At 51.7% G+C, this 27039-nt stretch overlaps 1 protein-coding gene across 9 annotated transcripts in view; it reads right to left on the bottom strand.

Moving 5' to 3' along the window:
* Positions 1 to 515: 515 nt before the first annotated feature.
* The window catches only part of RPS6KA1 (ribosomal protein S6 kinase A1), a 41438-nt gene continuing 14914 nt past the window's right edge, over positions 516 to 27039 (bottom strand). For 3 of the 9 annotated variants that reach the window (XM_056331405.1, XM_056331406.1, XM_056331410.1), the window contains 21 exons: positions 18845 to 18898; positions 14008 to 14124; positions 12833 to 12914; positions 12457 to 12537; positions 11561 to 11640; positions 10837 to 10943; positions 10219 to 10256; positions 9950 to 10092; positions 9375 to 9445; positions 9035 to 9123; positions 8755 to 8819; positions 7648 to 7750; positions 7218 to 7345; positions 6606 to 6731; positions 6055 to 6144; positions 5654 to 5812; positions 5272 to 5433; positions 4563 to 4639; positions 4275 to 4392; positions 3715 to 3852; positions 516 to 3379 (listed from right to left, as the gene is read on the bottom strand). In XM_056331405.1, coding sequence (XP_056187380.1) covers positions 3257 to 3379; positions 3715 to 3852; positions 4275 to 4392; positions 4563 to 4639; positions 5272 to 5433; positions 5654 to 5812; positions 6055 to 6144; positions 6606 to 6731; positions 7218 to 7345; positions 7648 to 7750; positions 8755 to 8819; positions 9035 to 9123; positions 9375 to 9445; positions 9950 to 10092; positions 10219 to 10256; positions 10837 to 10943; positions 11561 to 11640; positions 12457 to 12537; positions 12833 to 12914; positions 14008 to 14124; positions 18845 to 18898 — 2151 coding nt within the window. In that variant the 3' untranslated portion in view covers positions 516 to 3256. Of the gene's footprint in view, positions 3380 to 3714; positions 3853 to 4274; positions 4393 to 4562; positions 4640 to 5271; positions 5434 to 5653; positions 5813 to 6054; positions 6145 to 6605; positions 6732 to 7217; positions 7346 to 7647; positions 7751 to 8754; positions 8820 to 9034; positions 9124 to 9374; positions 9446 to 9949; positions 10093 to 10218; positions 10257 to 10836; positions 10944 to 11560; positions 11641 to 12456; positions 12538 to 12832; positions 12915 to 14007; positions 14125 to 16815; positions 17118 to 17918; positions 18000 to 18844; positions 18899 to 18996; positions 20311 to 20368; positions 21174 to 21231; positions 21385 to 27039 lie in introns of those variants that run through there. The other 6 variants (XR_008820720.1, XM_056331407.1, XM_056331409.1 and 3 more) reach the window with 6 other exon arrangements.

The following is a 27039-nucleotide window of genomic DNA, read 5'->3' on the forward strand; positions in this document are numbered from 1 at the left end:
TCTATGGATTAACATGCTATTTCCGCACAGGTTAATTCTAGGTAGACTCAGCTATTTGAGGCTGGATTCCGGGATTTCTGCTCTCTTGAGCTTTCATACAGACAACAGGACAAAATCTTAAAGGTCAAGTTGACTATTAAACACCTGAAGTACCACAAGTAGTTTTCCTTGTAAAGATTTCCTTATGTATGAAAGTCAGATGCAGTTTTGTCCCTTTTCAAATCAAGACAAAGCTGTACATCCTCTTTGTCCCAAGTTAAAGCTGAACGACCTCAAACTCTTATGAGAGCAGACTGTTTGGTCTTCTCTAAGACACCAGCTCCCCCCAACAGGCATGAGAGACCCAGCCTGCCACAGGCCCAAGTCTCACCTCAAATAATGCAATTTCAGTTAAGATGACAGCAGCTGGTCCCAGCTGTATTTTGGCAAAGGTTTAATACTGCCAGGACAAAATCAGAAAGTGACCAAGAAGGCCCACCCGACCCATTAACAAACACCTATGGTTCTCATACACAGAAAGATCAACAAGTCCATGTTTATTGAGCACTAGAATTAAAAAAGTAACAGCACTTTGTTGATTTGGAACTAAAAATCAAGACTTATTTTTACTTTTGGAAGGATCACTCAAAACAACTTGGTTAAAAGCACCCCAGAAAGCAAGGTGTAGCCCTTCTTGTTCACCATGTTCTCCAAAGTGATGGAGGTCCCAGAGCCTACAGCTGCACTAAACACAAAGTTCCTCTGACTGAAGACCCCAGCAAGGTGGAGGGGTTTGACACCCCAGGTACTGGGGTTTGATGCTCTGGCTATCATCTCCTGGCCAAGCAGAGCCTGTAGCAACTGTGGGCTGCTTGCCCTGTGCCCACAGCGCCTTGCACCTGCTTGTCCTACGCGTCTTGGAGTGGTCACCAGTTGGCCTCACACCAGCACCGTTACAGGGAGGATTGTTTTTCCTGACTGCTATTGGAAAACATTTACAATTTCATACGAACAAGCTAGCTACCATCCAAGCAGGGCAAATGTTTGGTTTAAGACCCATCCTGACAGTCTGTACTGTTGAGAGGTTCACAGTGAGTGGTGATCACCGCCAGCACGTCCAACCCAATCCACTTGTTTGAGGTTTCAGACCTCACCCTTGAAGTGCACCATAGGAAATATTCTGAAAAATTGTTGAGGTGTCTGCTTCAATCCCAACAGCACCCAAAGGGACTGACTCCAGCTCCAGAAAGAAGCTGTTTAAAATTACTGTATTTGTTTCAGGTACCTAAACCTTGCAAACCTTTTCGCTGGCAGGAGAGTTAACTGCGCAGTTGTAGGAAACATAAGTCAGGTTCATCGACACCAATGCAAACACTGTGCCAGAGAAAGCAAAAATTTTTAAGGGAGGTATTTTGCGTGGTGGAGCGTCCCCCTCCCCAGCTATCAGCAAAACATTAAATCCAGCTCTGCTGGGGGTCGGTGGCAATACCAGTGAGAAGACCCAGTGTGCACTGGTGCTGGCCACCTCCTCTCAGCGGCACTGGACACCAGGACAGCACTTGGAATAAATACAGGGAAAAAAAATGTGACTATTTCAGCTTCTCACCGGCTGCTCCAGGGATTGAAACAGGACCTGCCTGGATAAGGGTAGAGGAAGAGAGAGCTGTACATCTCAGAGAAAGTTTTTTATGGAATTCTCCATTTTAGAGTCAACTGGGACTAAGGAAAAGGGAAAAGCAAAAAAGGAGGTCTCCCTTCTCGTTATACGATCAGCCCAAGGTAGCAGAAATTCACATGAGAACCTTTGCTGACTTCAGTTGCGTCCTTGAGCACGTCAGCATTTGCAGTCCTTGTAGCTCTCCTGCTCCTCCCAAGAAACAGCCACCAGTGAACGAGGGAGCTCCAGCAATGCCCTGCAAGTCAGAATAGGTCAGGAATTTATTTCTAGCAGTTTGCCTCCAAGGGTTGGTTTCTATTTGCACTAAAATGTCCTGAGAGTAAGAAATTCCCCTCTGCAGCCCACGTCTTGCCACCTTTCCTGTTGATTACTGCCTTATTCTATAACTGGTTCTAATTACTTCCCACTGCAAGGTGAGGTATTGCACCTGAGAGAAGGTGGCATAATATGCAGCCCTACTCCACTACTGCTGGTTTTCCCATCGCAGGGCCAGATGAAAAAGCTTTGCAGATCTCCCAAAAGGCAGGCAAGAATCATTATCCCCATGTGATGTCGGGAAATGACTGGGGTTGCTTATTCTGCAGCTCAAAGTCAGTCAGTAAAATAACGTCAACTGAATGACACGTTTATTGTACAATCCAGAAATAAACCCTGAGTTACCAGCTGTAGAACAAAGTTAAATAATTAAAAAAAAAAAAAAGGGATGGTTTGTTTCATAGGTTCCTGCTGAAGGAAATGAAAACCAAGAATGGTAAAAGCAGCAGCCAGAGCCAGCCTAAAGCCTCAGCTTTGCCAAGGAGAACATTCCTTTGCCATCGCCACCTGCACAGGTGACACTGCCCAGGGAGCGACAGGGAGGACATGACGATGGGAGGGCAGAGGGGAGGAATGAGCCAAGCCTAGCAGGTACGCTGGACAGCTGATCACCTAAGGGAGTGTTTGGAAAAGCCGTGGTTTATTTTGTTCAGAAAACTGCCGGCCGGGCTGGGGAGCGTAGGAGAGAGGAAGAAACGGGGTCTGAAGAATCACCCTGACGCTCTGCACACACCCGCACAAGAAGTGAAAGGAAGGGCTGGGACGTCCTTGATAAACACGAGCGCTGCTGGCTAGGAGTCTGCAGGGCTGCCTTTGTGCAGGGCATCCAGCGGTTCAAGGGAGGAAAACCCCAAAGCCTAAACCCCAAACGTGATGCAGTCTTCCAGCTGCAGTGGTGTTGGAGAGGATTGATTCCAAGCAATGATGTAGCTGCAACAAATGTCTGGCCCTACACGGGAAAGGGTGAATCAGAGCTGCTTTTTAGTGCCACTTGACATCAGCTATACATTCTAGTTCTCATATACACAGATGGATGTCTTTAAAAATCGACAATTTACACTTCAAAAAAAGTGTTACAGTGAAGTTCTCTCAGCAAAGATCAGTCCACACGATGAGGAGACAGTCTTTCAGAAACAGGGAGGCACGTGGCCTTTTGGGAACAAGTCCTCGAAGGAGCTCCTGTGCCAGCGCTGCCCGCCCGCTCTCCCGCTCCTCGCCTTCTGCAGGCGTGCAAAGCCCGGTGTGTGCTCGCCCCGTGCCGCACGGCTGCCAACCACCCCAGCCTCACAGCGTGGTGGAAGGAAGCTTCTTCACCCGCCTCTGCGCCAGAATGGAGGATTCAATGGGCTTCAGCTGGGGGCTCGGCTTGGAGCTGTGCAGTGCAGAGTATGTGGCAGCCATCGCCCCCTTGGAAAGAAGGTAGGAGAGAAGTTATTTAGGTGTAGAAGAGGTATTTCAGACTCATGGCTTTACAAGATGAGGGGCCAGAGTAGCCAGACCCACAAACAAAGCCAGAAGCATCTTTCTTTTTTTGTTCAATCTCCCTCCCGTTCTGTTAAAGAACCTCCCTAGGTTTTCCTGCCAAAAAAACCCCCAACTTGTCTAGTATTGCCTCCCCTGGCCCACACCTCTCCAACGTGCCACACTGCTTTGCCCACACCACATCACCCACCCGACCGCTGCTTTCCGAAGAGCCCAAGGTACGTGAGGAACCAGCTGAAGGCTCAGCTCAGACTCTGTACCTTTACAAGCTGAACGTCCTGGTGATTCAGCTGGCTCTGGGGTAAGCTGTCCTTCTGGGTTATCCATGGGTGCTGCAGGACCTGCTTGGCTGTTAGACGCTGGTGAGGATCTACATGAAGCATCTTTGATACCAGATCCTAAGAGCATCATTTGGAAAATGAGACTTTAGAAGATTTCATACTTTAAATGCAAAAATACCACCTTTCCGCCCCCAAATCAGGATTTAAATTCAGAAGCCAAGTTTAAAGATTTATAGAGATTTATACAATCTCCTTTTGTAATAAATATGCTTTCAGCTGGGGAGGTATAACACAACAGCAAACCTCTCATGGGTCAAGCATGAGGTTGGTGTTCCATGCAAATATTCACAGCCAGAGCTAAAATGAAGTGGGGAGAGGCACACTCTGCAGGAGATATGCACGGAGTAGAAACTACACTGCTGGTTTTCTCCTTTCTCTTCTGTCCTCCCTCCCCAAGCTGCTTTAAACTTGCCTCACAGCAACTGGCCCGTGCTCGATCCCAACCCTTTATTGTAACGCAAAAGACTATCAAACTGTACCTTGGCCATGTCAGAAATAGTGTCCCAGTTGCCTCCACTGATGGAGAACTTGCCGCCACCTATCCGGGTCAGGATCTCTTCTGGAGTGTCGCTGGGACCGTTTGCAAAGGGAGTGCAGCTACGGAGAGAAGAAAGAGCATTTGATGGACTGTCCTGTGACCCAGCCAGAGAGCATGCCCAGGCAGCAGCGACTGAGGTGATGGCCAACTGCCACCGCAGAGCATGTCTCAGAGCAAGGTGGTCATAGCCCTCCTGGCTGTTGCCTTCCAGTGAGACAGAGGTGCTTACCCAGCGAGCATCGTATACAGGAGAACTCCCAGGCTCCAGATGTCGCAACCCTCATCATAGCCTTGGCGTTTTAGTACCTGAAGAGAATAAGCAAAGGAAAAAAAATATAGTGTGTTTGGTTCTCACTTCAGCTTGTGAGGAGCAGCCTGACACCTGCGTGCAGTCCATATGCAAAGCTTCTACAGCCCTACTGAACAGCATGGCTTGGACTAAAAGATCAGGATTCAAATCAGATTTGGGTTTTGTGGAACAGAGGAACCCCTCAGGCACATCAAAACAACAAGTGAGAAAGGAGCCATGTTCCAGCGTGGTGACTCTGCATGCATGCTCTGTGGCGTGCTGGCTCTTTTTCTTTCTTCTGCACCAAGGTAACTGAGTGGAAAATCATCCCACCTCACCTCTTGTAACAGGTGAGTTAATTGTGAAGGGAAGCAGTCTAGAAAATCACTGGGCTTGTAAAGCCTCACTACCCTAAGCAGACCCCCTCATAAGGACAGCGCAAGTTGAAGGACTGCATTGTAACTGCACTTGAGATCCCCTATTTATTCGTTACTATGAGCAGTATTTCTGTTGTTATCTCCTCCAGGACCGAGTACGCCAGAGCAGGCTGGAGTCAGGAAGGGGACAGACCCCCTGTGCTGAGTGAGAGCACAGGCTAGGGCAGGGACCTAAGAGCTACCGAAGGGTCTCAGGTCAGTAAGGTGCTTACCTCGGGTGCCACGAAGTTTGCCGTGTAACAAGGAGTCATGAGAAGGCCATTCTCAGCCCTCAGCTGCTTGGCAAAGCCAAAGTCGCAAATGCGAATGCTTTCGGGGTTTCCCGACTCGTCCACGTAAAGGATATTGCTGGGTTTCAAGTCCCTGTGAACCACCTGTGGAGCAAAGAAAGTGCCGGTCTCACCCCCCAGGAAGATAAAGGTCTGAAACTGCATCGGGACACTCAGCCCCTGCCCTGCCCCCACATCTGGCTTGCCCACACAGCAACACCAGCAAGAAATAATAATCCTGACAGGCAAAGTGACTCCCCAAAGGAGAGGGAGCATCGTGCCATGCCAGACAGCTTCCCAGGAAAACAGACGCAGCCATACTCACCCCTTGGGAATGCAGATACTCCACTGTTTTACAGATCGTGTGCAGGACCGAACTGGCTTCCCTCTCTGAGAAAAATTTCTGTCTGAGGATTTTATCCAGCAGCTCCCCTCCCCTCATCAGCTCGGTCACCAGGTACACATACTTCCCATCATCATACACCTGCCAAAGCAAACACAGGGGGTTAACCAAACGGTGTTTCCAGAGTTTTCCTTCTCTGCTCCTGCCACCAAGAAGCAGACAGAAATCAGCAGTGCAGGGTCTGGGGATGCTTCCCCGCCGCAGAGCGATACCTTCGGCAGGGCCATTGGGCTGCCTGTGCTGGAGCTACCTTCTGCCCCCCCCCCCGACCAGCCTGCCCTTCCTAAACCAAAATACCGGGATGTGATTCAAGTCACACTCACATCTTTCAAGGTGATGATGTTTGGGTGCTGCCCGTATCGCAGGAGGATTTCTATTTCCTCAGAAGGGTCTCGCTTGCTCTTGTCAATAACCTGCAAGAGTGTGGATGAGCATTAGCCATGACGGGGTGGGCAAGGGGCCAGGACCAAGCACACAAGCTGCATGTTTGGAGCCCCGCAGGTCCTGTACTGTATCCATTCCCTGTCCCCTGCTCTCTTTAGCCAACAAGCTCTAGAAATCTCCTTGTTGCTTCATCAGTCCTGTGTCCCCAAACACCAAAGTTTTATGTCTGGCTTGTTTGTTAAGGCCTGACGTAGCCACAGCAAGCCTTGCACAGGTAGGTGAGACACTGTCCTCCTGCAGAGAGGAGAACGCTGCTTCCCCACCATTCCCAGGTAAGGAAGCTTGTGCAGGTAGATGCACAGCAGCACAGAAACTGTCCGTCTATGGCCCTACACAAGCAGGGAAAGCGATTTCATTCCTGGATGTTATTTTGGTCATTGCGGAGATGAACAGAAATCTAACAGGGGAGTTCAGATGGTAAATCTCAGACCTTGACTGCATATTCCATGTTGGTTGCTTTATGAATGCAGCGTTTACACACTGAGTAGGAGCCGACGCCAATTGCCTCCTTCACCACATAGCCGTCACTGAACTGGACATTCTTGCCATGCAGCTGCTGCAAGAGGAGAGTGGAGAGCAGATGAGCTGGGAGGGTTCAGGGAAGGGTTTGTGCAATGTGATGAGTTAACTGCAACACAGGGCGAGCTGACAGACTGCTGTCTGCTACTTCCCACAGCTTCTCCTCCTGGCTAGGGAGAGGGAGGAGAAGAGAACAAGGCAGATATAGGTCAGTGGGCTAACACTGGCTGCATCTAGCATGGTGCATTTCAGTGGCACCTTTCAACCCACGGGCATTTATGCAGACCTCCCACTAGCATGGGTCTACTTGGGGAGAGAAAAGCAATCAGACTCGCATTGCCCTGCCAACCTTTGCACACGACAATCAACAAAACCGAAAGAACAGGATGCAAAAATTCAAAGCAGCATGACATTGCTTCAGGCTTCCCGTTAGCTCTGCTCCAGATGGTACAGAGGTCCCACGGACCCACTCTGGAGTATTACAACAGCTTCGAACAGTTGTTCCTCTGTCCCCACTTCTTACCTGTACAACCGAATGTAGAGGTGACTGGGCAGCTTTCACCTTGCCGTCCTCCATCAACCCAGTTGCCACGAAACTGAAGCCTCGGAAGAGCTGATGGGCTCCTGCACTAGGGGGGATGCCTGGGGAATCTGCAACAGGAGTTGAGAGGCAACGTGAAGAGGGATGACTAGTCCTGCGGAAGCAGAAGCCTTCCCCTTGCTACCAGGACCTGCAGCTCCTCCTTAGTTTATTTGAGACAAGAGCCACACCACGCAGCACCGAGCTTACCCCTAACACCCCAATATCTAGTGCACGGCCACCTCCCCAGCACTGCAACCATCTGGAGCTGGCAGAGGGCAACCCTTGCCCCGCTGGCACCGGCAAACCGGTATGAAGCTGTACGGTACCATTTCACATAGGAAACTTTGGCTTCGCGTGAATTATTACAAACCTTTTGGCGTACGGGATGTAAATTCTGTGTCAAAATAAAAGGTGTCATCTGGCTGGCCGACTGCAGGCTTGAAGGGCGGTTTGATTTCCCTGCGGTACAGCTTCTGCAAAACAAAGGCAGCTCAGAAGTGCTCTGGCAGGTCAGCGCTCCCGTAGGCGCTCAGAAGGGTGCAAAGGCTTCCCAGGAATCGGAGGCCAAGAAGAGATTTTGCAAAACTAGAAACAGCTCTGTGGCTTGGCATTTAACTACAGATCAGCAGTCTGAGGGAAGGCTTCTTGGCCGGTGGAGTGCTTCTGAATCAGTTTGTGGAGAAATACTGCAAGCTCTACCATATATTAAACCAAGGGGGGAAAAAAGTGTTCTACATGTAACTTGACCCCACTCCAAAACCAGTATCCATAAAGTATTTACCTTGCCAAGCTCTTCCACCTCTCCTAACTCCTGGGAGGGCTTTGCTGACTCATGCCTCCCCGGGGACAGCCAGAGGAGATGCCCTAGGAGGACACTGGTATCCCAGCTCTCCTGTAAATAGCCTTTTAAAATTGCTTCTTGAAGCAAAAATTTGAAAGAAGCTTCACTAGCACTGCTGGAGGTTCGGTCTAGCAGCTTGCTGGGTGCCTCAAAAGCATTAGAAAACTGATCTTCAAAATCCCTTACCGAGTGAGGGAAAACAGGGAAGAATCAAAATTATATGGTAAAGTAGGGAGGTGGCCAGAAGCAACTGGGAAATGCCAGTTCAGTTATCGCCCTGCTTCTCTGTACAAAACAAGGTATTTCCTTGCCAGAAATGTTTCCCCAGTTCCTTCCCACTTTGTGCAAGACAATCCTGGTTGTGCCAAACCCCAGTTAAAACCTGCACCTTACTGCTGACAGATGAGTAAATTCAGACTTAGGCAAGATCACAGGCAACTCAAGTATGAAACAGTTATTCGCATGACAAATAAGAGTTTCAGTTTTGGGAAGGATTATCGGAACAGATGGAAACAGGGATTGGTAACTCTCCCATAGCTGGTCAAGCATCATGACTGTGCTATTACTGCAGTCAGCAGAACTGTGTTACTGGTGCTGAGCAGTGAAGACGCTTGCTTTTATGTTTCTGACACTCACATTCCAGTCGATGGTGGAGTAGAAAGGATGGCGCTTGATCTCTTCTGCCCCATCTGGTCCAGAACCTGAAAGATGCACCCATGGAGCGCATTGCATTAAACCACCGACAAAGCGAAGGCTACTACCACACACGCCACAGCGCCAGGTATTAAGGGAAACCTGGCTGTAATTAAATCAGCCCATTAACCGAGCACAAGTGTGAACATGCCGCTGACCCACGAGGATGTGAGAAGCCCCGATGCAGCATCAGGTGTATTGAGAAACCAAAAAAATGTCTTACCTAATCTGTTGGCTGGATTCCTTTTGAAAAGGGCTCGCAGGAGGCTCTGTGCTTCAGAGCTCAGGAACTGCGGCATGCCCAGCTTTGCTCTGGAGAGGAAGTTAAGCAATGAGTTGCAGGTTTAAAGAAGTCAACCCACAAGCTGACTGCAGCACCTCCACCCCCCCGAAAGTACAATCATCTGTTTGGCATTTACACTGCACCCTTCAAACTAACTGTTGATACAACACCACTTGCCAAACAATGCCATTAAGTTGCGAGAACCCCTGAATTGCAACACACTCGGAGAAAGAGCAGAAGTTTGCCTCCTATACATACATGAAAGAGAAACTCCTCTTACTTGAGGATGAGGGTCATCGTCTCCTTACGATCCTTCCCCTGGAAGGGCAGCGAGCCGGTGAGCATTTCAAACTGGGAGGGAAAGAGAAGATGGGGAGGTCACATCTGAGCAAGTCTGAGGGTTACCCAGATCCCACTGCACCTTCATCTGGGAGCGCGCCAAAGCTAGTGAAAAGCTTGCAAGGGATCAAAAGCCTTGCTCTAAAAAAGATCGCAGACATCATATTTTTACCAGGTTTGCAGCAGGAACACGTTCAAGCCAGCGCCTGCTCCTGCGGGAGCCCTCGGATTCAGCAGCTGCCAGATGGTGGCACCAGATCTGCACAGACACCCCCACCCCAGCGCTGGGGTGGCCGCGGACACCCCCATGCACCCCTCCCCGCACACCCCAGTGCTGACCGGGACAAAAGCCCCAGGAGCTCTGCTTCCTCAAGAAACACGCGCTGCTGGCTGCCTGCCTGGACAGCCTGCTGCAGAGCACCCCCCGGCCACACACCTGCTGGACATGCAGCATCACGCAGGGGTGCTGGAGCAGCTGCTCTGCCGGCTCCCCAGACACGCTGCCTGGCTACGTACCATTAACACCCCGTAGGACCACCAGTCAGCACTGTGCGAGTGGCCCTGGCGATTCACAACTTCTGGCGCCATATATTCCACCGTCCCACAGAAGGAATAGGCTTTCTTCTCGTGGTCTATAGCCTCCTTACTCAAGCCAAAATCTACATAAAAGAAAAACTGTCAGCAGGCACCCACGTGCCCCGAGCAATCACAGTCACGCAGAGCAGAGAGGACTAAGAGAAGCTCCGTATTTCAAGGACCAACCTTGCTTTTGTGGAGCCCCTTACCTGTGAGTTTGATGTGCCCTTCTTCATCCAAGAGGATGCTACAGCATGAATGAAAAAAGCAAGTTTTTACTGCCTGAAATAAGGGCTGGTGAGAACAAGCAGATGCAGCAGAGGCCAAGATGCTCCCAGAATCCAGAGGGGAAAGTTATCTGCCCCTTCCCCCAGTGCTTTAAGCTCCATCACCAAGCCATGAGTGGCACCAGGAGCAGCTCCCTTCTCTCCATGCCCTCAACTTCGCATCGAACATGACCCACGCAGGTTACACCACCATTGATCGCCCACATAACCCAGGTAAGAATAACCAAATCATGCAGCTGCTCCGTGTCTCTGCAGAGGCCCAGAGCCCCTGAAGGCTCTCAATCGCTTAGAGCCTGAGCCCAGAGGCTGCCAAGGACCACTGCTCAGACACGTGGTGCACACATACTGCCTCCGCAGCGCTCCTGGCCGTAACTGCTGACCAGAGGCACCGGAGCCTCATGGACTGGCACCACCACCTTCCATCTGGCTGGCCCCAGGGCAGCATCCAGCTCTGCTTTGTGGCAGAAGGCTGCAGCGTTTGCTGCCTGCAGGCTTGGGACTGAAGGGCTCAGTTCCCCGCCTCGGCTGTGCCACACGTACTTCTCCGGTTTGAGATCCCTGTATATGATTCCCAGGCTGTGCAAATGGTCGAGCCCCAGCGCCAGCTCTGCCAGGTAGAACTTCACATCCTCCTCGGTGAACATGACCTGCAGGAAGGGAGAGGAGGCAGACAGGCGTGGGGGTTACACCACCGGCAGCGGGACCACCTCTGCTGCACCCATACAAGACCTTTCACATCCACGTTGCTCCCTCCTGCCCTTTCACACCTAAGACTCCCAGGCTTCGCCAGCCGTCCTAAAGTATCAATTAAGCAGCAACACTGAAAAAACAAACCAGGTTGCTAAGCAGCAGGCAGGTTTTCAAAAAACTCTTTGTTTATGTTCACTGGGTTATGTTCCCAGTTGTCTTCACCTGGCATAACTTCTCGTTACCCCTCCCACTCCCTGCCCTTGCCCCATCCCAGCGAGGCAACACAACCAGCTGACACCGCAGCAGAACACGGTTCTCGCCTCTTTTCATTCTTAATGTGATGCTCAGCAGAAGCTGCTGTGGAGGCGAGACCTGCCTCCCACGCCGCTGCTGCTCTGCCAGAGCAGAGGGCTCCTGAGCCATCCTCTCCTGTGGCCAGCTCTGGGCTAGCAGCAGCATGGAGGTTGTTTCCACCCCTCTCAAAGACTTTGCAAGGGTCAATCCCTTCTCCAGGCAATTAAGCACAGATGAACTGAGAGCCTCAGCAACCACCGAGATGCCAGAGCGTACCCACCTCTTTGGAAAGCCGAGTGAAAAGGTCACCTCCTCGGAGGAAATCCAAGATGAGATACAGCTTCCCCTCTGTCTGGAATGCTGAAACACAAGCCGGAGCAGGAATCAGAGCCCTCCGCTGAGGGAAGGCTCCATGGTGTTACATTAATCACTTAAATCCCAATGGCTCCAGTTGTGCAGATGCCCTGCATGGTTACTAGGTTAAATGCAGGTAGGGCTAATTATGTGGGGTAAATGAGATAGCCTGTGCCTGATGTTGAAACGGGAGTTCAGCAGCAGCACTCTGGCACTGCAGAAAATCCTCATTTTAAGGGGGGGGGGGGGGGGGGGGCTGGTTCCCTTTCAGTCAGTGATGCCCTACTGAAAGGGCTCTTTTCCTGAGAGGCACTGGTCACTTTACAGGGAAAGAAGCTGTCCTGCCTTCCTCAGAGTCAGAGCATCAATCCTGCCAAACTCTGGCTTGACTAGTTAACTCTGCTTTCTCAGTTCCTCCTGATTTAATGTTTTAATCGCAAGGATTTTATGTTTAAACCTCTTCTCCCAGCCTATGCTCTGTCCCCCCCATTCAATAGCTAGAGCAGGCATGGGACCAAAGACCATTGCAGGAAAGGATTTGTGTTAAGGGGACTGTGAAAGCTCCAGAGCAGCACGACCATTGAGGGATGCGGACTGGTCCAGGCCTCTTCTCCATTTCAGAAGTATCTCCGGAAGTCTGTTAGGGACCATGAGAGACTCTCAGCATCCTCTAAGCAGCTTCTGCTGGATGCCTCATGCTCATCTACCTGCTTACGGCAGACATGCCTGCAGTAGCATCTTTCTTTATTGTGCTTAGAAGCAGTCAGTGCCTGTTCGAGCCTGCAGCCCCTCTCCCAGTGTCCCAGCTAGCTCCATACTCACCATAGTGGAGTTTCACCACAAAGGGATGGTTTACATCAGCCAGGATGTCCCTTTCTATCTTTGTCCTTACTCGATCACGCACTGTGGGGAGAGAGGGGAACAGCTCAGACACAGCAAAAGGCACACAGTACCCCGGTGTCAGCCTTGCCAGCCTCAAGCCCTTTAGTACCAGGCAGCTCGAGCCAGATCTTTTCCCACCTCCATCACTGCAACAAGGGGTTTTTACAGGTGGAGAGAAAAGGAAGCTGTTAGGCTGAGATAAGGATACACCCCTCACACCCCCACCCCACCCCCGATCACCCTGGGGCCAGCAGTGACTACTGCGAGTGCTCTTTAAGACAGGGAGGATAAAAGCATCGCAGTACAAGTCTCCTACCTTTCAAGGTTGCCTTCTTGAGCACTTTCATGGCATAGAGGTGGTTGCTGTCTGGCGGTGTTATTTTTCTCACCAAGAAAACCTGAGGCAGAAGAACACCACATTTGCCAAGCACTAAACATTAGCAGCAGGAGTCGGATGCCGCTCAAAGTGGCAAACCTCACGGTAACGCTGCGAAGCAGCTGGCCATGGGACTGGTGAGAAGCACTCCACGTGAAACCCCATGAGGTTTTCAGGAAAGTGCTGTGTGTAGACTCCTCTCACCCCCTATCTCCAGCCACTGCAGCACCTGGGCCTTCATACTGCACTTTCCTCCCCTCCTGTCTTCCACACCTCTTGCTCGCTCCTGCAGTTCCTGTGGGGCTGGGGCTGATGCCTGGGAGCTGTGATTTGAAGCGCTGATGCTTCAATGTACTGCAAAGCCTCCTGGTGACTTGCTGGTTTGACAGCCAGATCAACTCCTCATTATTCAGGTCCCGCATCCTCTTTGGATTTTTACCTCCTTCCCTTCCCTGATGTCCCATTCTACCTGGTTTGAGGCAGCCTCAGAGAGACACGACCTTTCTTCTGCCTAAAGCCACTGCTACATTTGCCCAGAACAGCACGGAGCCCTGTACAAGCCCCCACTGTTAGCACTGATAACTGATTGACATGAAGCTGATTTAATGTGCGAGCAGATGGTCTGTAAGAGACCTGATTATTTACACATTGAAATAGGTAAGAGTTACAGGCTACTTCCTTCCCCCTTCACAGAAGGGAAACCGGACCATAACGGGGGCCAAAACCAGTCCCTGGCACACAGCATCATTTCTGAGAAGAGAGGAACATGCCTGAGTCCTCCGAGTCCTCAATTCAACTGCCAGCCTGGCAGCCAGCTAGAACGCTGCAGGAGGAGGTCCTTCTGCTCTGTGGGACACCGACACTTACGAGCAGGATCCCACTCCTACCCTCCTGATCATCGGGAAAAAGGATTACAGGGAGCTCTGGACATACAGGCTGGCCCTTAGCAGAAGGCATCACTATGGTTGCCTTTCAGGTTAGAAGCAACCATTTGCTAAGTGGGCTCATCAGTCAGATTCTCACAATCTGGAGGGAACAAGGAAAGCGGTTTCGTTGGGGACAGTCCCTTTTGTCACCATTTATCTGGCATGACACATAGGAAGAAGTGAACTCACCTTGCCGAAGGAGCCCTGTCCCAGCACCTTCAGGAGCTCAAACTGTGAAGGATCTGCCTTCTCGGAGCCTTCCTTCACATGGTGCGTGATGTTGATTTCTTTCACAACACCTTCGCCCTGAAAAAGAGGGGACACGGCTGACTGGGAATACACTCCTGAGCAAGAGAAAGCAAACCTTATTGGATTAAGGAACCAGGATTGCAGTTAAAGCCTCACAGGAACCACATCTGAGAGAAGCATAAAAGTTGGTGCTTGTCACAGGTATCTCCTGGCTTCAACATCTGGAATAAATAAGACATCGACAGCTCACAGCAGGCAGCCTTGGTGCAGATCCTGCGCTCTCCCCAAAGGCTCCGCTCCTTGCACCACAGGTGTTGCACTTCTTTGAACTGCATTTCAGAAGAGCGCTTGAAAAGCACCTTCCTTTTTAAGGCACTCGTAGCAAAAACAGGAGTGTTTATGCCACTAAAAATCCCACAACACAAAAATACAGCACTGTTGTCAAAACACGGCCAGGGCTCGCAAAAATCAGACATGTTGGAGCCCATCTGCTCAGCAATCTGAGCAACTCTGCAACATAAGTCTTAGTGCATCTTCAGCACATACAGATGATGCTTTAACAGACTTGAGCCTTCAAGAAGATTGAGGGGAAGCCAAGGTCTCTGGCACATGTTTTGTTTAAAACACATTCTTTTATTTAAAAAAAAAATCAAGAAGAAAAAGAGATTTAATCAGCAGTATCTACAATAAATTCAGCAACGAAGCTAGGCCAGCGTACGAGAACAGCCACAGACCCTGGGGTGATGCTGAAACACCTCCTTTCCCCAGCAAACCCTGTCCATGCCCAGGGCTCAGCCCAACAGAAACCCCTTGTGCTGCTTTCTGTTTGCATCCCCAAAATAAAGACTTTTTATACTGCTCGTCTTCCAGCTGTGCCTTTCCCTCTACTTCTCGTCATCATACCTAGGCAGTACATCAGCACTCAGGTTTCCTCCGAGACTGAGCTGCTGACGCCCCTCTCCCACCCGACCATAGGGAGAGCCCACAGGGCAGGCTGGATCGACTGCCCACTTCTACAGACACGGATCTTACTCCGGCCAGAACCCCCTCGCAGCTGCACGCCTTGTCAGGACAAGTCCAGGCTTCTTGGCACTTCAGTCTCACGCTATCCAGTGTTAGAGGCAGTCTGCTTGCTATTTGGACCTGCAGGCCAGCAATTAAGTTCCAAGGGGCATTAAATTCTGTTGCTCTCTGACCCTAGGGCAGATGTGGCCATCAGAAAACTGGAACTGCTATTTCATTTCTCCCCTTGCAGAGCCGGGGCGGGGTGGGGGGTGGGGGGAGGGAAAGCTACGCTTTGTTTTCTGAAACTACTCAGATACTTGGTCTGGAACTCACCTAATCAAAGTAGCTTTTAAAAACAACAGGAACCAGGTTTGAGGCTCTGCCTCCACTCTGCACCCCAGCCCACTCCCCACCCTCCCAGCACCTTCTTGGGGAGGGCAGCCTGGCCAAGTGCCCGCGGATGTGGTTGCCTACCTGCAGCGAGCAGCCTGCCCTCCCCGCTCTCACGCTCGGCTTTTCTCTAGATTAGGAGGGAGCTTTGTTTCCATGTCAGTAGCTTTGCTCTCTCCAGATCCTCCATCACGCAGACACAGCCCTAGCAGGGAAGCCCACGCTTGCAGCACGCACAGCCCCAGCACGGGGAGAGGGCAGGGGGGCAGGAGCTCCCTGTGTTATCCTGCCTTTTGCTGGTCTCGGTGATCACAGACAAGAAAGATCTTATAATCCCCGTATCAAAAAGTTTTCATGTTCCACATGATCTCCCAGCTTAAATCAGCCACCTTACACTTCTGGTTTCGTTGGGAGCTTAGCCTGTGGCGCACAGCTGTGGGTTAGGAACAGCCTCCCTCTTCTAGCCAAGAGCCTGAGCAGGAGTCAGCCAAGAGGTCTCCTCCTGATAGTCCTTCCACCTTGTCCAGCTCTCCAGGGAGTAACCCCACAGCAGGGAGCGACCTGGGGATGGGACCAGTGGAAGTTGTATGTTCTTTCCCTCCCCCGCATCTTCATAAAAACACGAGAAAGAAATTGGGTCTACACAGCATCAGCACTTGTACAACCACGCACGTTTCACCCTGTAGCATCACACACCTATGCAGAGAGGGACATTTAAAATGAACTCCTGTATCCACCTCCAAGGCACCTGGACCCAGTCTCCTACCACAGCAATTCAGGAGCTGCGGAGCGATGTGTGTTCACAGCTGTGGGAATTCTATGCCTTAGCCAACAGCAAGACACAGTGTGTGTTTAACTGCAAGTCGTTTCAGCAGCCCAAGCGGCATCTGAAGGCAGGCAGGGATTCGCATGCGCCGCCTGCCAGCCAGCCTGCATCGCAAACACTCATACACACCAGCTAGACCAAAAGTGGCATCAGCAGAGACACTGTTGACAGCTTTCTGAGAAAAGCTTTGAGATGCCATTTGGTGTCTTGCTGACACAAGGGAGCTTTCCTCCCATGGACTCATCCAGTAACTTGCAATTCAACCATGAGGACTCTGGCGAGCAGCTCCTACAGCCTGTTGAGCAGCACACCAGAACACATCTCCAGCACAAAGCACCTGCGTGCTGCCCAGCTGCAGCACAAAGCAGCTTTGCTTGCATCAAGATACGTTTCTTCCAATAGCACCATTAAGCAAACTAACTCAGAAGGCAGAAAAAGCAAAGCAAACCAGACTGCTCCGAATATCCATCTAAAGCATCTAGATGAGCAACCAGTGAGACCAAGAGAGGCAAAGCGGCAGTACTGACCGGGCTGGAGAGCTGGCTGGGGGCAGGCAGCTGCAGGCTGCAGGGCTTGGCTCGATGCTTCCTCTGCAGCCAGAGTGCAAGGAACGCGCAGATGCGAGGAAGTTTAGGGTCCCTCTCCATTCTCCCATCCCGATCAACATCGCACAGCCCCTGTAATCGCCACCCCTGTGAGCTGCCGGGGGAGCTCGGCCAGCTCCTGGGGATCAGGGAGGCTCCCGCAGCGCTGCATGGACACCCCACGCTCGAGGTTGCAGGATGGAGGAGATACAGGTGGTTACAGCCCAGCTGCATATGCGCAGTGGAGACAAGCGACTCGGTCACACGGAGCAGGTTCACGCTCCCACTCCCCAGCAACAGCGCTTGTGGTTGGGCCTTTTTTTTTTTTTCAGTTTTGCTTTAAAAAAAAAAAAAAACAAACACAACAAAAAAACCCCTCACAGCTCATCGTTCCCATTTTCACATTTGGATTCCCCAGTTCAGACAAGATGCTGGCAGAGAACATACATGGTCTAGTTAAAGTGATTTCCATCAAATACTGCATGAATCTCATGTCAGGCCGTGAGCTTTGGGGGCGTTTCCACAATGAGGGAATATTTTGGAAGCCACTTACTAAAAAGGAAGAGAAAAACTCATGAGCCCCCATACAGAAGTCTGACAGCACCTCGGAAAACTGCACATCTCTTTGCTCTCACACTGGCACAGGGATGATGGCTCACCCATGATGGCATTCAGGGTGCATCGATCCCATGGGCAGATTCTCTGGCATCACGAGGATTTGCATCTAGTCTGTTGCTTGCTTTATGCTGCACAAGAGCCCTTGTCCTGCACACTGGAGCTACCTATGAGCCACCCTGAGAAGTTCCATGCGAGGTATTTTTATGGGCATTTCTGATGCAGACAGTTTCTGGACCCACTGCTGCCTGGATTTATGGGCAGGACAGAGAAAAGGTATTTTGAGCGCTTGTTCTGCCTTCTTCCCCTGCCAAGCCTGCCCCCCTTGACCCTTCCTTTGGGTCAGGACAGATGTGTTCTCTGCAGCAAGACCCCAGAGAGTGCAGGTAAGAAAGAAACCCCTTGAAATGAGTAAAAAGACACCCACGCACCTTTGCAATTAGAACTAACCCCGTCTCAGCGCTGATTTCTGAATTTCTCCCGAGAGTGCAGAGCATGAAAAGAGAATCTTGGTTTGGACCCAGAGAGGCTACTTATGACTATCTTGTCTCCTCCACCCCCATAATGTGCTCTTTGAGAACCAATAACGAAAGAAACAAATGACTTAATATCAGCGAGACAGCTGGTCCCAGCTCCGCAGAGGGAACCTCAATAGCTGATGAGGTCCAGAGCTGGAGCAGCACGGAACGGCACCGTGCAGCCACTGGGCACAAGTCTCCGGGAAAGTCGGCTCATACTGACACCTCCTTCATTCTGCCACAGTCCCCGTGAAACAGAAACCCTGTCCGCAATGTGCCGCCCAAAGATGAGCATCACTGCTTCCAAGGAAGCGTTGCCTTGCTCAGTGAAGCCGTGCAGGAGATGCAGCCAGCCAGCTCTCTGTGCGTGGGCCCGGCAAGATCTGATAAATCTTGTCCAGACCGACACAATTTTGCATGTTGTGTTATCAGGCACTCGGCGCGGGGAGAGGAGCCTCAGAAAAGCAATCAAAAACCCCCACGGTATGTCCACGCACCTAAAACGCTGGAGCGCCCGCCCCAGCAAGCTGACAAGATCAGAAAGCCACAGCAGACATAAATGACAGCACGGAAAGGGGTTTGGTGTGGGGAGGAAGGAGGAGGAGGATGAAGTCAAGTCCAGGATGTCATGTGAACAAGTGAGTAATAGCTGCTTTCTGCATTAGCAGTCCCACCTAGCTGAGCCAGGCTGCCGGGGCGTGCTGCGAGGAAGGGTTTGCTTCTCAGAGAGGTCCCTGCGGGCTCTGCTCACACCCTCGCATACGTGGGACGACCTGTCGTGGGACAAAGTGTAACTCAAATGCACGCGTCCCCCCCAGGTGCACATCTGCGTCTCTTACCTTGTCTGCTGAGTCCACGAGCTCTTTCTCTATCCAAGTGATGTCTGATTTGGCCTGTGGGACAATAAATAAGTGTCAGCACAGAGGGGCTGTTATACTCTGCTAAAGTTTTCCCAATGAACTTGTTTAGCAAGACCAGGAGAGCTGGTTACAGTCACTGGTGGTGCCCCCCCAGACATCTCTCCTCGGGACACGATTCTGAGCTGCGTTGGTGGCTCCAGCTGCTGTTAAAGGCTTTGATACACTCTGACGGGCGGTGGAGAGGGACACGGCGCCGGCACTCGGTGACGTGTATTCCCCAAGAATCACAGCACCACCACCAAGGAGAGAGAATTAATTTCTGGTAGGTTGATTAATGTTGAGATCAGATTTTACTCTCAGCTGGACAAAGTCCAAAAGCATCTGTTCCAGCAGCGGTGTGCTGGGTCTGCAGGGAAGTCAGGCACCCCCGGCAAGGAGAGGGCCTCTCTCCAGGGGCACGATCCCCGTTTCTAAAGCAACCAGGAGGAACATATTCAAATGCCAAAACTCACCACATCCCTCGAGGGCAGGGCAAGGCCAGCCCAGCTGCTCTGACAGGTCCCTGAGCAGCATTAGAAATGTCAGTTTACGCTGCCTCTGGGGCCAGATGCAATTCTGTGAACCCTTATATAGGGAGAGATGCAGAAGCATTTAAAGGGAGCTCAGAAAAGTGCTGCTCAGCTAGGATACAGCTCCTTCTCCCCCAGAACCTCAGGCTTAAGGGAAGAAGTAAGTTTTTGCAAGGTCAGCAAGTTTTTCCAAGGTCAGCCCCCAAGCCTGCTGTATGTCAGTGAACGTACACAGATTTGCTATCACATCTAGGTACTCTTCCACCTGTGTTTTAGATAATGACCTAAGTTTGAATAGAAAAATCACACACACACCCCCCAAAAAAAAAATCAAATCAGATTTGAAACATTTCCTCCGAGAGGTTCAAATCTTTGGCTGTGACAAAACTCATGCGACTGTAGACAGAAGGGATCTCAAGAGAGACTCAGGCTGTGACTTCTCTGGTGTCTTTTCAAGCAGTTTATCAGCACGACGGAGCCTGTGGCACTGGCAGGGCTCTTCGGTGCCAGCAATGTCGACGAGGTGGGAACAGCATGAGGCAGAGCGACCTGAAAACGGGACGGGAGCTCCGGGGAGGTAAGAGAAGAAAAAGCAAGCCTTGAGGGAAAGGAGGAGTTGCATAAAGCCAGCGAGATCAGAGTTAAGAACTAACTGATTTTTAGCTCCGGAAGGACTGAATCAGATCGGAGGGGGCCCGTGCAGTCACCTCTTCCCCTTCCTCCCCCCCGTCGCTTTGTCCCTGCAGAGCAGCCAAGGTCTCTTTGGGTCTGGGAGAAGGTGGCTGTCCCGCCGCCGCCGTGGGAAGCGATGCCTGGGGCAGCTGGCTGGCACACCCACCAAAGCTACAACTAAACCCCTTCCCCAGCACCCAAAAGTGATGATGGAAACCTCAGCGGTCGCCCCCCTACCCGCCCCGCTGGGGATCACACCCACCCGCAGGGAAAGCAGCTTCCTCATGGCTCCTCCACTGCACCAAGCCCTGCCTTGGATGGGGACGGACTGAATTTGCTCCCACAAGCACGGGTCTCTCTGCCGGTCCACCCTCCCAGCACAAGACACTGCTCCTGTGAGCTACCAGCCATCTTCTGGCACCCACAGCCTCACGGGAGGCCATTTTACACCGGTTCCTGCACCGCTGGGAAATTATATTTGCTGTTCCTGGAAAATAAAAGGTCAGGTCTGAGCCCAGGAGGTCCCTCAAGTCAGAGGAGGAGAGAACTTCAGAACTTCCCAGTTGCCTGAGACCTGCACAGATGGCTTAGTCATCCTAGGTCAGGGGCTGGGGACATACATACAGGGTGGGTTTTTTTCCAACATGAAGTTCAAAATACAAGTCCTCCTGCATACTTTCCCCCTTTTTGAGGAAGGATTTTACAAGCCAGAAGCCAAGAGACAGGTTTGTTTTTGCTCGCGTTTTGTCACTTTGCTGGTTGAGACCGTCACATCTAAATGCAAGGGGGAAAAAAAAAACCCTGCAAGAGCTTGAAACAGATTACGCTTTTGGCATTTCGCTTCCTATTCATCAACAACTAACCAGAAGCTGTTTTAATTTCTGTTGCTTCAACACATGCTCTGGTCCCAAAACACTCCCAAATTCTGGCAGCACCTAGGAAAGACACTTCTTAGAAAGCAGTTTTACCATCAGAAATGCCTTTTCCAAAAGAGAAGTCATTAATTAAAACTGGCTAAGGTCTGGCTCTCTAAGGTCAGGCGATGCACCAGCTTCTTGCGTCCTGCAGAAGAGACAGAGCACAGCGCTGTATGCAGAGCAGATATTTTATCAGCTAGACACTTGCCTCCTGGATCCTTGGCTTGCTGCGAAAGAGGAGCCTCAGCATCTCCAAAGCTTTGGGCTGCTATTCTCCCATACTTTGCAAGCTGGCTTCTGAACTTAGAGCTCTCTGCAGCACCCAGACCAGCACGAGAACCCCAAGTGTAGTAGTTACGTCACCGGGATGTATTTTAGGAGTTTTCGCTGAAAGGAAACTGCGGTTTTGTATGTGGAAATTGCATTGTGTGGCGATGGCTGCACAATACCAGCAGCCAAATGAAAACACTGGATGGCTTTACGGGTGCTTAGGCATGGCTCTTTCCATCAGCAAATCTCAGCAGGCTTTTCAAGAGGATCAGTATAGTCCCCCATGTCACAGAAAGAGCAATTTCAGTCACTACACGCGGCAGCAACCAGCAATTGAGAGTCTGCGCCGCTTTCTTCTCCAAAGTTACACCGCCCTTGCTCTGAGCAGCACAAATGCTGTCCCTGTAGGATCAGCTGGATTGCAGCTCCCCAGGGAAGGGGCCGGGAGGAGGCAGCTTCTGCATCCTTCCCTGCTTTGTCCCTGCCCCACACCAGTCACCGCTTGGTCATCTGCTGCATCAGGTCTTTGGGGTGCTGCTGCCGGGCCCCACGCGAGGGCTGCACCCTGACATCTCACGGGAGGGTTGCACAACACTGCCCGCTGGCTCCAGCTCAGCTCCTGCACTGTGACGCTGCCCCGTGCCCTGCTCCTACGCACCAAGGGATGCCTTAACGGGGCCGGGCTGGGAAGGAGATGGGAACCGGCCAAGTCAGGCAGTGCAGCCACAGGGAGCGGAGCAGAAAGAAGGACGTGAGCCCTATGGTTCTGAATCAGTTCTCTCCCAGTTTCTGTGTTTGCAAGGAGAAGAGAGCCATGTGCTTACTTCCCAGTTCCCCTCAAGAGGCCATCTGCGTTTCATCTATGCAAAACAGATGCCCTAGATGGTTTCAAAAGTTACCGGCTGTTTCACCAGTGTCGCTGCAAGGTCATTTGCTGTTCTGCAGAATCCCTTTAGCTGCCCCTACTCTGTATCTTCAAAGAGTCACAGTTCCTGCCAAACTTCTTGCCAGACCAATGCAACTTCTGCCACTGTTAAGCTGCTTAGTGCTGCCCTGGACCGCAGCATTCGCACTGTGCCAGGCTGCAGCTGTGTCGACACAGAGCATCCCCATTGCTCTTTCCCACTCCTAGAGCCCATTTGCCGGCAGGGATCGCTCCCCCCTCAGTGGTAGGAGGCACGAGGCAGCTCGAAACAGTTCTGCGCAGAGAAACACAGAAGCTGGAGCTTGTGCTTGGGCAGCTACAGCTCGTGCAAGGAAAGCAGCTGCAGGAGGCAGGCATGCTTCGGCATGAGACGGCATGATGCAGTGCCCCGGTCTGTGGTCTGGCCACTTTTCTGAGAAGTTTTCTGACCTGTGTGTTAACATGGACACCCAGAATTGCATCCTCACCCTGTCTCGCCTTGCCGGGGGCCTGGCTCAGCCTACCTGCCCCTTTTGACCCCTAGAAACACTGCTTTGAATTCCTGAGGCTCTTCCCAAGGAAAACAGCCACCCTGAAGCCCCTCTGCTAAACCCAGAGACCACAAACCAGCCTTGGGCAGAAGCAGAAGCCATCAGCTCTTTGCTTTCAGATGCAGTTAACGGCCACAGAGGCAAAGGCTGCTGCAAGAGTGCAAACCCTTTTTTGCTTTGCTGTCTCTGCTCCCTAGAAAAGTGACTGGAACCAACCAAGCGGGTGACAATCCCAATATAAGGTGATAAATCTAAAGCAAGAAGCACAAGTCAAAGGGAACTGCGCTGCAGGCAGCTGCGTGTCAATAGGCTGGTTCTGAGTCTAAGGGCTGAGGCGAGGGAAGAGCCTTCCTCCATCATGCTTCCAAATCATCCCAGGTGAGTTTGATGCTTTTAGGGCAGAATTAAGTCACTACTAGGCATTATTCCGTATTTTTGAAAAGCAAAAGGATGGTGACAACAGTGGGTTTGCCAGTTCTGTTCTTCCGTTCCTATACCCCTGGGTCCTGGAGAAGTGAGATGATGCTGTCTGAGCAGCAGTGGGCCAGACGCTGGCACTGAAGTGCCAAGACCCATTTGTAAACTCTGCGTGAACCTGCTGTCATTGGCACATCAGTCCTAGGAAAGACAATTCCCAAATCCATCAGTGCCAGACACAACCGGTTCCCTGTGCAGGGGTTAAAGATGCTGTAATCCAATTCTGTGCCAGCAGGCAGGACTGTTGGGACTAAGCTCCAGCAAGCCCCAAGGTCAGCTCCACAAAACAGGACATTTGCCAGCCCTATAGATTTAAACCAGAATAGCTAGGGAGTGCCTCTGCCTCCTGCTGGGATCCAGTTACATCCCACGGAGCACTGGAACAGCACCCGGGAGGGAAGGATCAGGGTTTCATAAACAGGAAGGCGATGGTGTGAAGAACTGCTGCCTGAAGAGAGACAGCTGCTGGCACGTCAACACGCTCCAGCAGTGGGACCGGTGCCCCCACGCTGCCCAAAGGGCTGTCCCCACAGATGTACAGCTGCTGGCCAGAAAACACTGGATGGAGAAGACCTCTGACCGCACGGCTCGTGCAGATCCTCCCAGTGCAGACCGCTCCTGGGTACCAGCCTCAGGAGCTTCACACTCCTGAACTTTTGCATGAAGTTATTTTATGCAACTCACTCCAGGGCAGTAACAGCCCTGCAGAGCAGCAACTCCCGCTCCGGAGGGAGCTTGACATAAATGGGAAGCAAGAAATGCTGCAGCTTTGCAGAGGAAGCAAGTCTGGAGTCTGATTTTTGCTTAGAGCAGAGCGGCAAAGGCTGCTCTGTCTGGAACTTTTTTTTTTTTTTTTTTTTAGAGTGGTGGTTCTCAAAAAGGGGAACAAACAAAGCACAGAAACCTCGGCAGCCACTGCCTCCCCTCCTGCAAGGGCCTTATTTGGGCAAGCCTGGTGGCTGGTCTCATTTGCAACCAAAGAATTGACCAGAACCACGCGTACTTTTGCCTGCACTGCTTTGGTGGACCACCTCCAGTGCTCCCGGGAGCCCCCTGTCCTAGACCCAGCCTGAGGAGTCCTGTGGGATGCTCGTCCCTGAGTGGCACCGCTCTGCCCCGAGCAGAGACATCTCACAGCCCTGCAAAGTGAAGGGCTTCGGCTTGTGGTACCTGGGTCTGAACGGAGCCACTGGCCAGCACGGAGGATGGGCTGGACCAGTTCAGAGAGGTGGGATGGAGAGAGGGGAGCTGTGCCGCCAGGCAGAGCCATTTTGACACGAGAGGAAGTGCTGCCCACAGCAACGAGATGGTCGTATCAGCAGCTGCAGATGTTAACTCGGTTTTTTGCCATCCACCGACTTCCAGGAAAGCAAGGCGACACGAACTACCCCCACAGGAAACCTGCCCTCTAAGCAATGCCTCTCAAGAAGCCTGCAACTGCTCCGGGACCTCTCAGGAGCTGAGCAATGTCACCACAGACCTGTGCCGCACACACACCCTACACGTGGCACAGTCACCGCGCCAGCCCACCGCCACTGCTGGGGCTTTACTGGGAGGGGAGAGCAAGAGCTAGGTCAGTCAGCTACTGACCTACAGGTGCTGCTACTCCCTGTTTACTCAGGAAAGGAGTTGTTTCCTGGCCTGCAACTCACTACTGCCCAGAAGAGAAGTTGAAAACAGAAGTCCAGCCAAGCAGAACATTTGGCGAGATCATACCAATTTCATTCAATTGCCGAAGTTCAAAAAACACACGTGGGAGAATGTAAGAGTTTCACTTTATCTAATTCAGCAGGCACTGCAGTATCAAGGTTGGATTCAACAACTAAGCACCAAAGCAACCTCTCTCGTGCTTACACATACCACACACACAATTAAGAAAAAAATACTAATTTGAAACCTCAAGCAGATTTAAAAATCTCTCCACCCAAGAGGAGTTCTCCCACACACGTTCCATCGGGTTTAATCCCAGCCCGTGCTCCCTGGGCCATCCAGCTCCCATAGCCCCACCGCCGCTCTCCCTCCCAGGGATGAAACCTTGTGGGCTCTGCTTTTCCCACTCCAGCATCATCCCAAACATCACCAATCCAGCACCACTGCAGGGATGCCTGCTCAAATCAAGGTCTGACCACCATTCCATTGCATTCCATACCACAGGGTTACTTTTGCTTAGTAGGTGCATGCCCCCATCTGCCAAAAGCCAGGGAGAAAAGATGTGAGACCTCTCACTTGAGCTCCTCAGCCACTTCCAACCACACTCAGAGCAGGAAAAGCTGCGGAAGAATTCAGTCCTGGGGGTTTTATAAAAACAGGCAGCAGACAGAGGGAAGAGGTGTGCCTATGCCTCTATGAGACATCAGAGAATCAGCAACAGCTTTTGCAGGAGGAGGGAGAAACAGGACAGCGTAAATGCTCGGGGCCACAGACAGCGCTTGAAAGAAGAGGGAGATTCCTAGAGCAATCCAAGAGGATCTGCAGGGAAAGAGACGGCTTCGTTAGTCCTTTAAACTAAACTCACGCTGAACAAGGGCATTTGCTGTTCTGACAGACAAAAGCCTGGGGAGGCAGCCGACTGGGGGGGGGGGGGGGGGGGGGGGGGAGGGGAGGAGCAGGGCCCACCGTGGGGTGCCTTTGAAGATGGAAGTCTTGGACAAAGTCACTTTTACAGCTAAGGAGCACCGGAGACTTTGGCAACTGGAACTTAGCAATTAGATAAGGACGGGGGCGGATTCCTGGCAGGAGCTTTGCTGCCAGAGGTCTGCACGAAGGGATTACTGAGAGGGAACAGTGCTGCCGTGGGGGAGAGGCATGTTTCACCCCACGCCATCTCCAAGGACTGTTTTATTGGTCTCTTAAAAAAATGGAACAAACCAAAAAACGAGGGATGGAGAAGAAACTCAGGTCACGTAGGCAGAGCTCTGCACAGCAAAGGTGCTGGTAATGCCAGCGTCGAGAAATCCTGTTCACCGCCACCTTCATGCACAAATTCTGACAGAGCCAAGGCAGCTGGGAGAAGTGAATGTCCAACTCCATCATGGCATGGGTAACACCGGGAACCTCCCCACAATGGGCTTAAAACAAAAGCCTTTGAACCTGAGCACCCTAGAAGCACTGGGACATCTTTCTCCGGGTGATTCCTCTCCACTCAGAGAGGCAGCCAAATGCTCAGTGTAAAATGAATTTGGTGACCCTTGGGAAGGGCTCTGCTGCCGCTCCGAGCAGTCATCTGGGCTCCTCACAACAGGGGTTACAAGCAAATCCCTAAAAAGGGACAATTCAGACCAAGACAGTGCAGATTTACCCTGTTTGATGTTTAGATAGAGCAGTTCCACCCTTATTTCTTTTCATGGGCCCCTTCCCTCACCGGCAAGTTCACGTCTCTTGTATGGCACAAGGTGACGCACATCGTCCTCCGTGGAGGTGGACGGAGCTGTCACAGGGAGGATGCAAAATCCCGGGGGCCACAAATGGACACAGCACGCTCTGGCAGCGAGGAGGGGAGCAGCAGCAACAGAGCACAGGGCTTCCCAGCAGAGCGTGGGGGGGACAGCGGTGACAGGGACCGGTGTCTGCAGCCGTGGGACAGGCTGTGTCACCCCAAAGGGCTGAGCCCAGGGCCCCCTGCCAGGCTGGCTGCCCGGCCACCGCTCCCCCTTGAGCGCACTCCAGCAGGTGGCACTCGGAGCATCTTCAACGTCCAAAACGTGTTTCTGTTCTGAAACAGGAGGGTGAGGGCCAAAAGGACCCATTTCATAAACACCCATTGTATAAACTCCTCTGTGGGCAGAGTCTCTAGGAGCTGATGAAGGGCTGAGAT

This window comes from Falco biarmicus, chromosome 3, assembly GCF_023638135.1.
Source record: "Falco biarmicus isolate bFalBia1 chromosome 3, bFalBia1.pri, whole genome shotgun sequence".
Taxonomy (NCBI): Eukaryota; Metazoa; Chordata; class Aves; order Falconiformes; family Falconidae; genus Falco; species Falco biarmicus.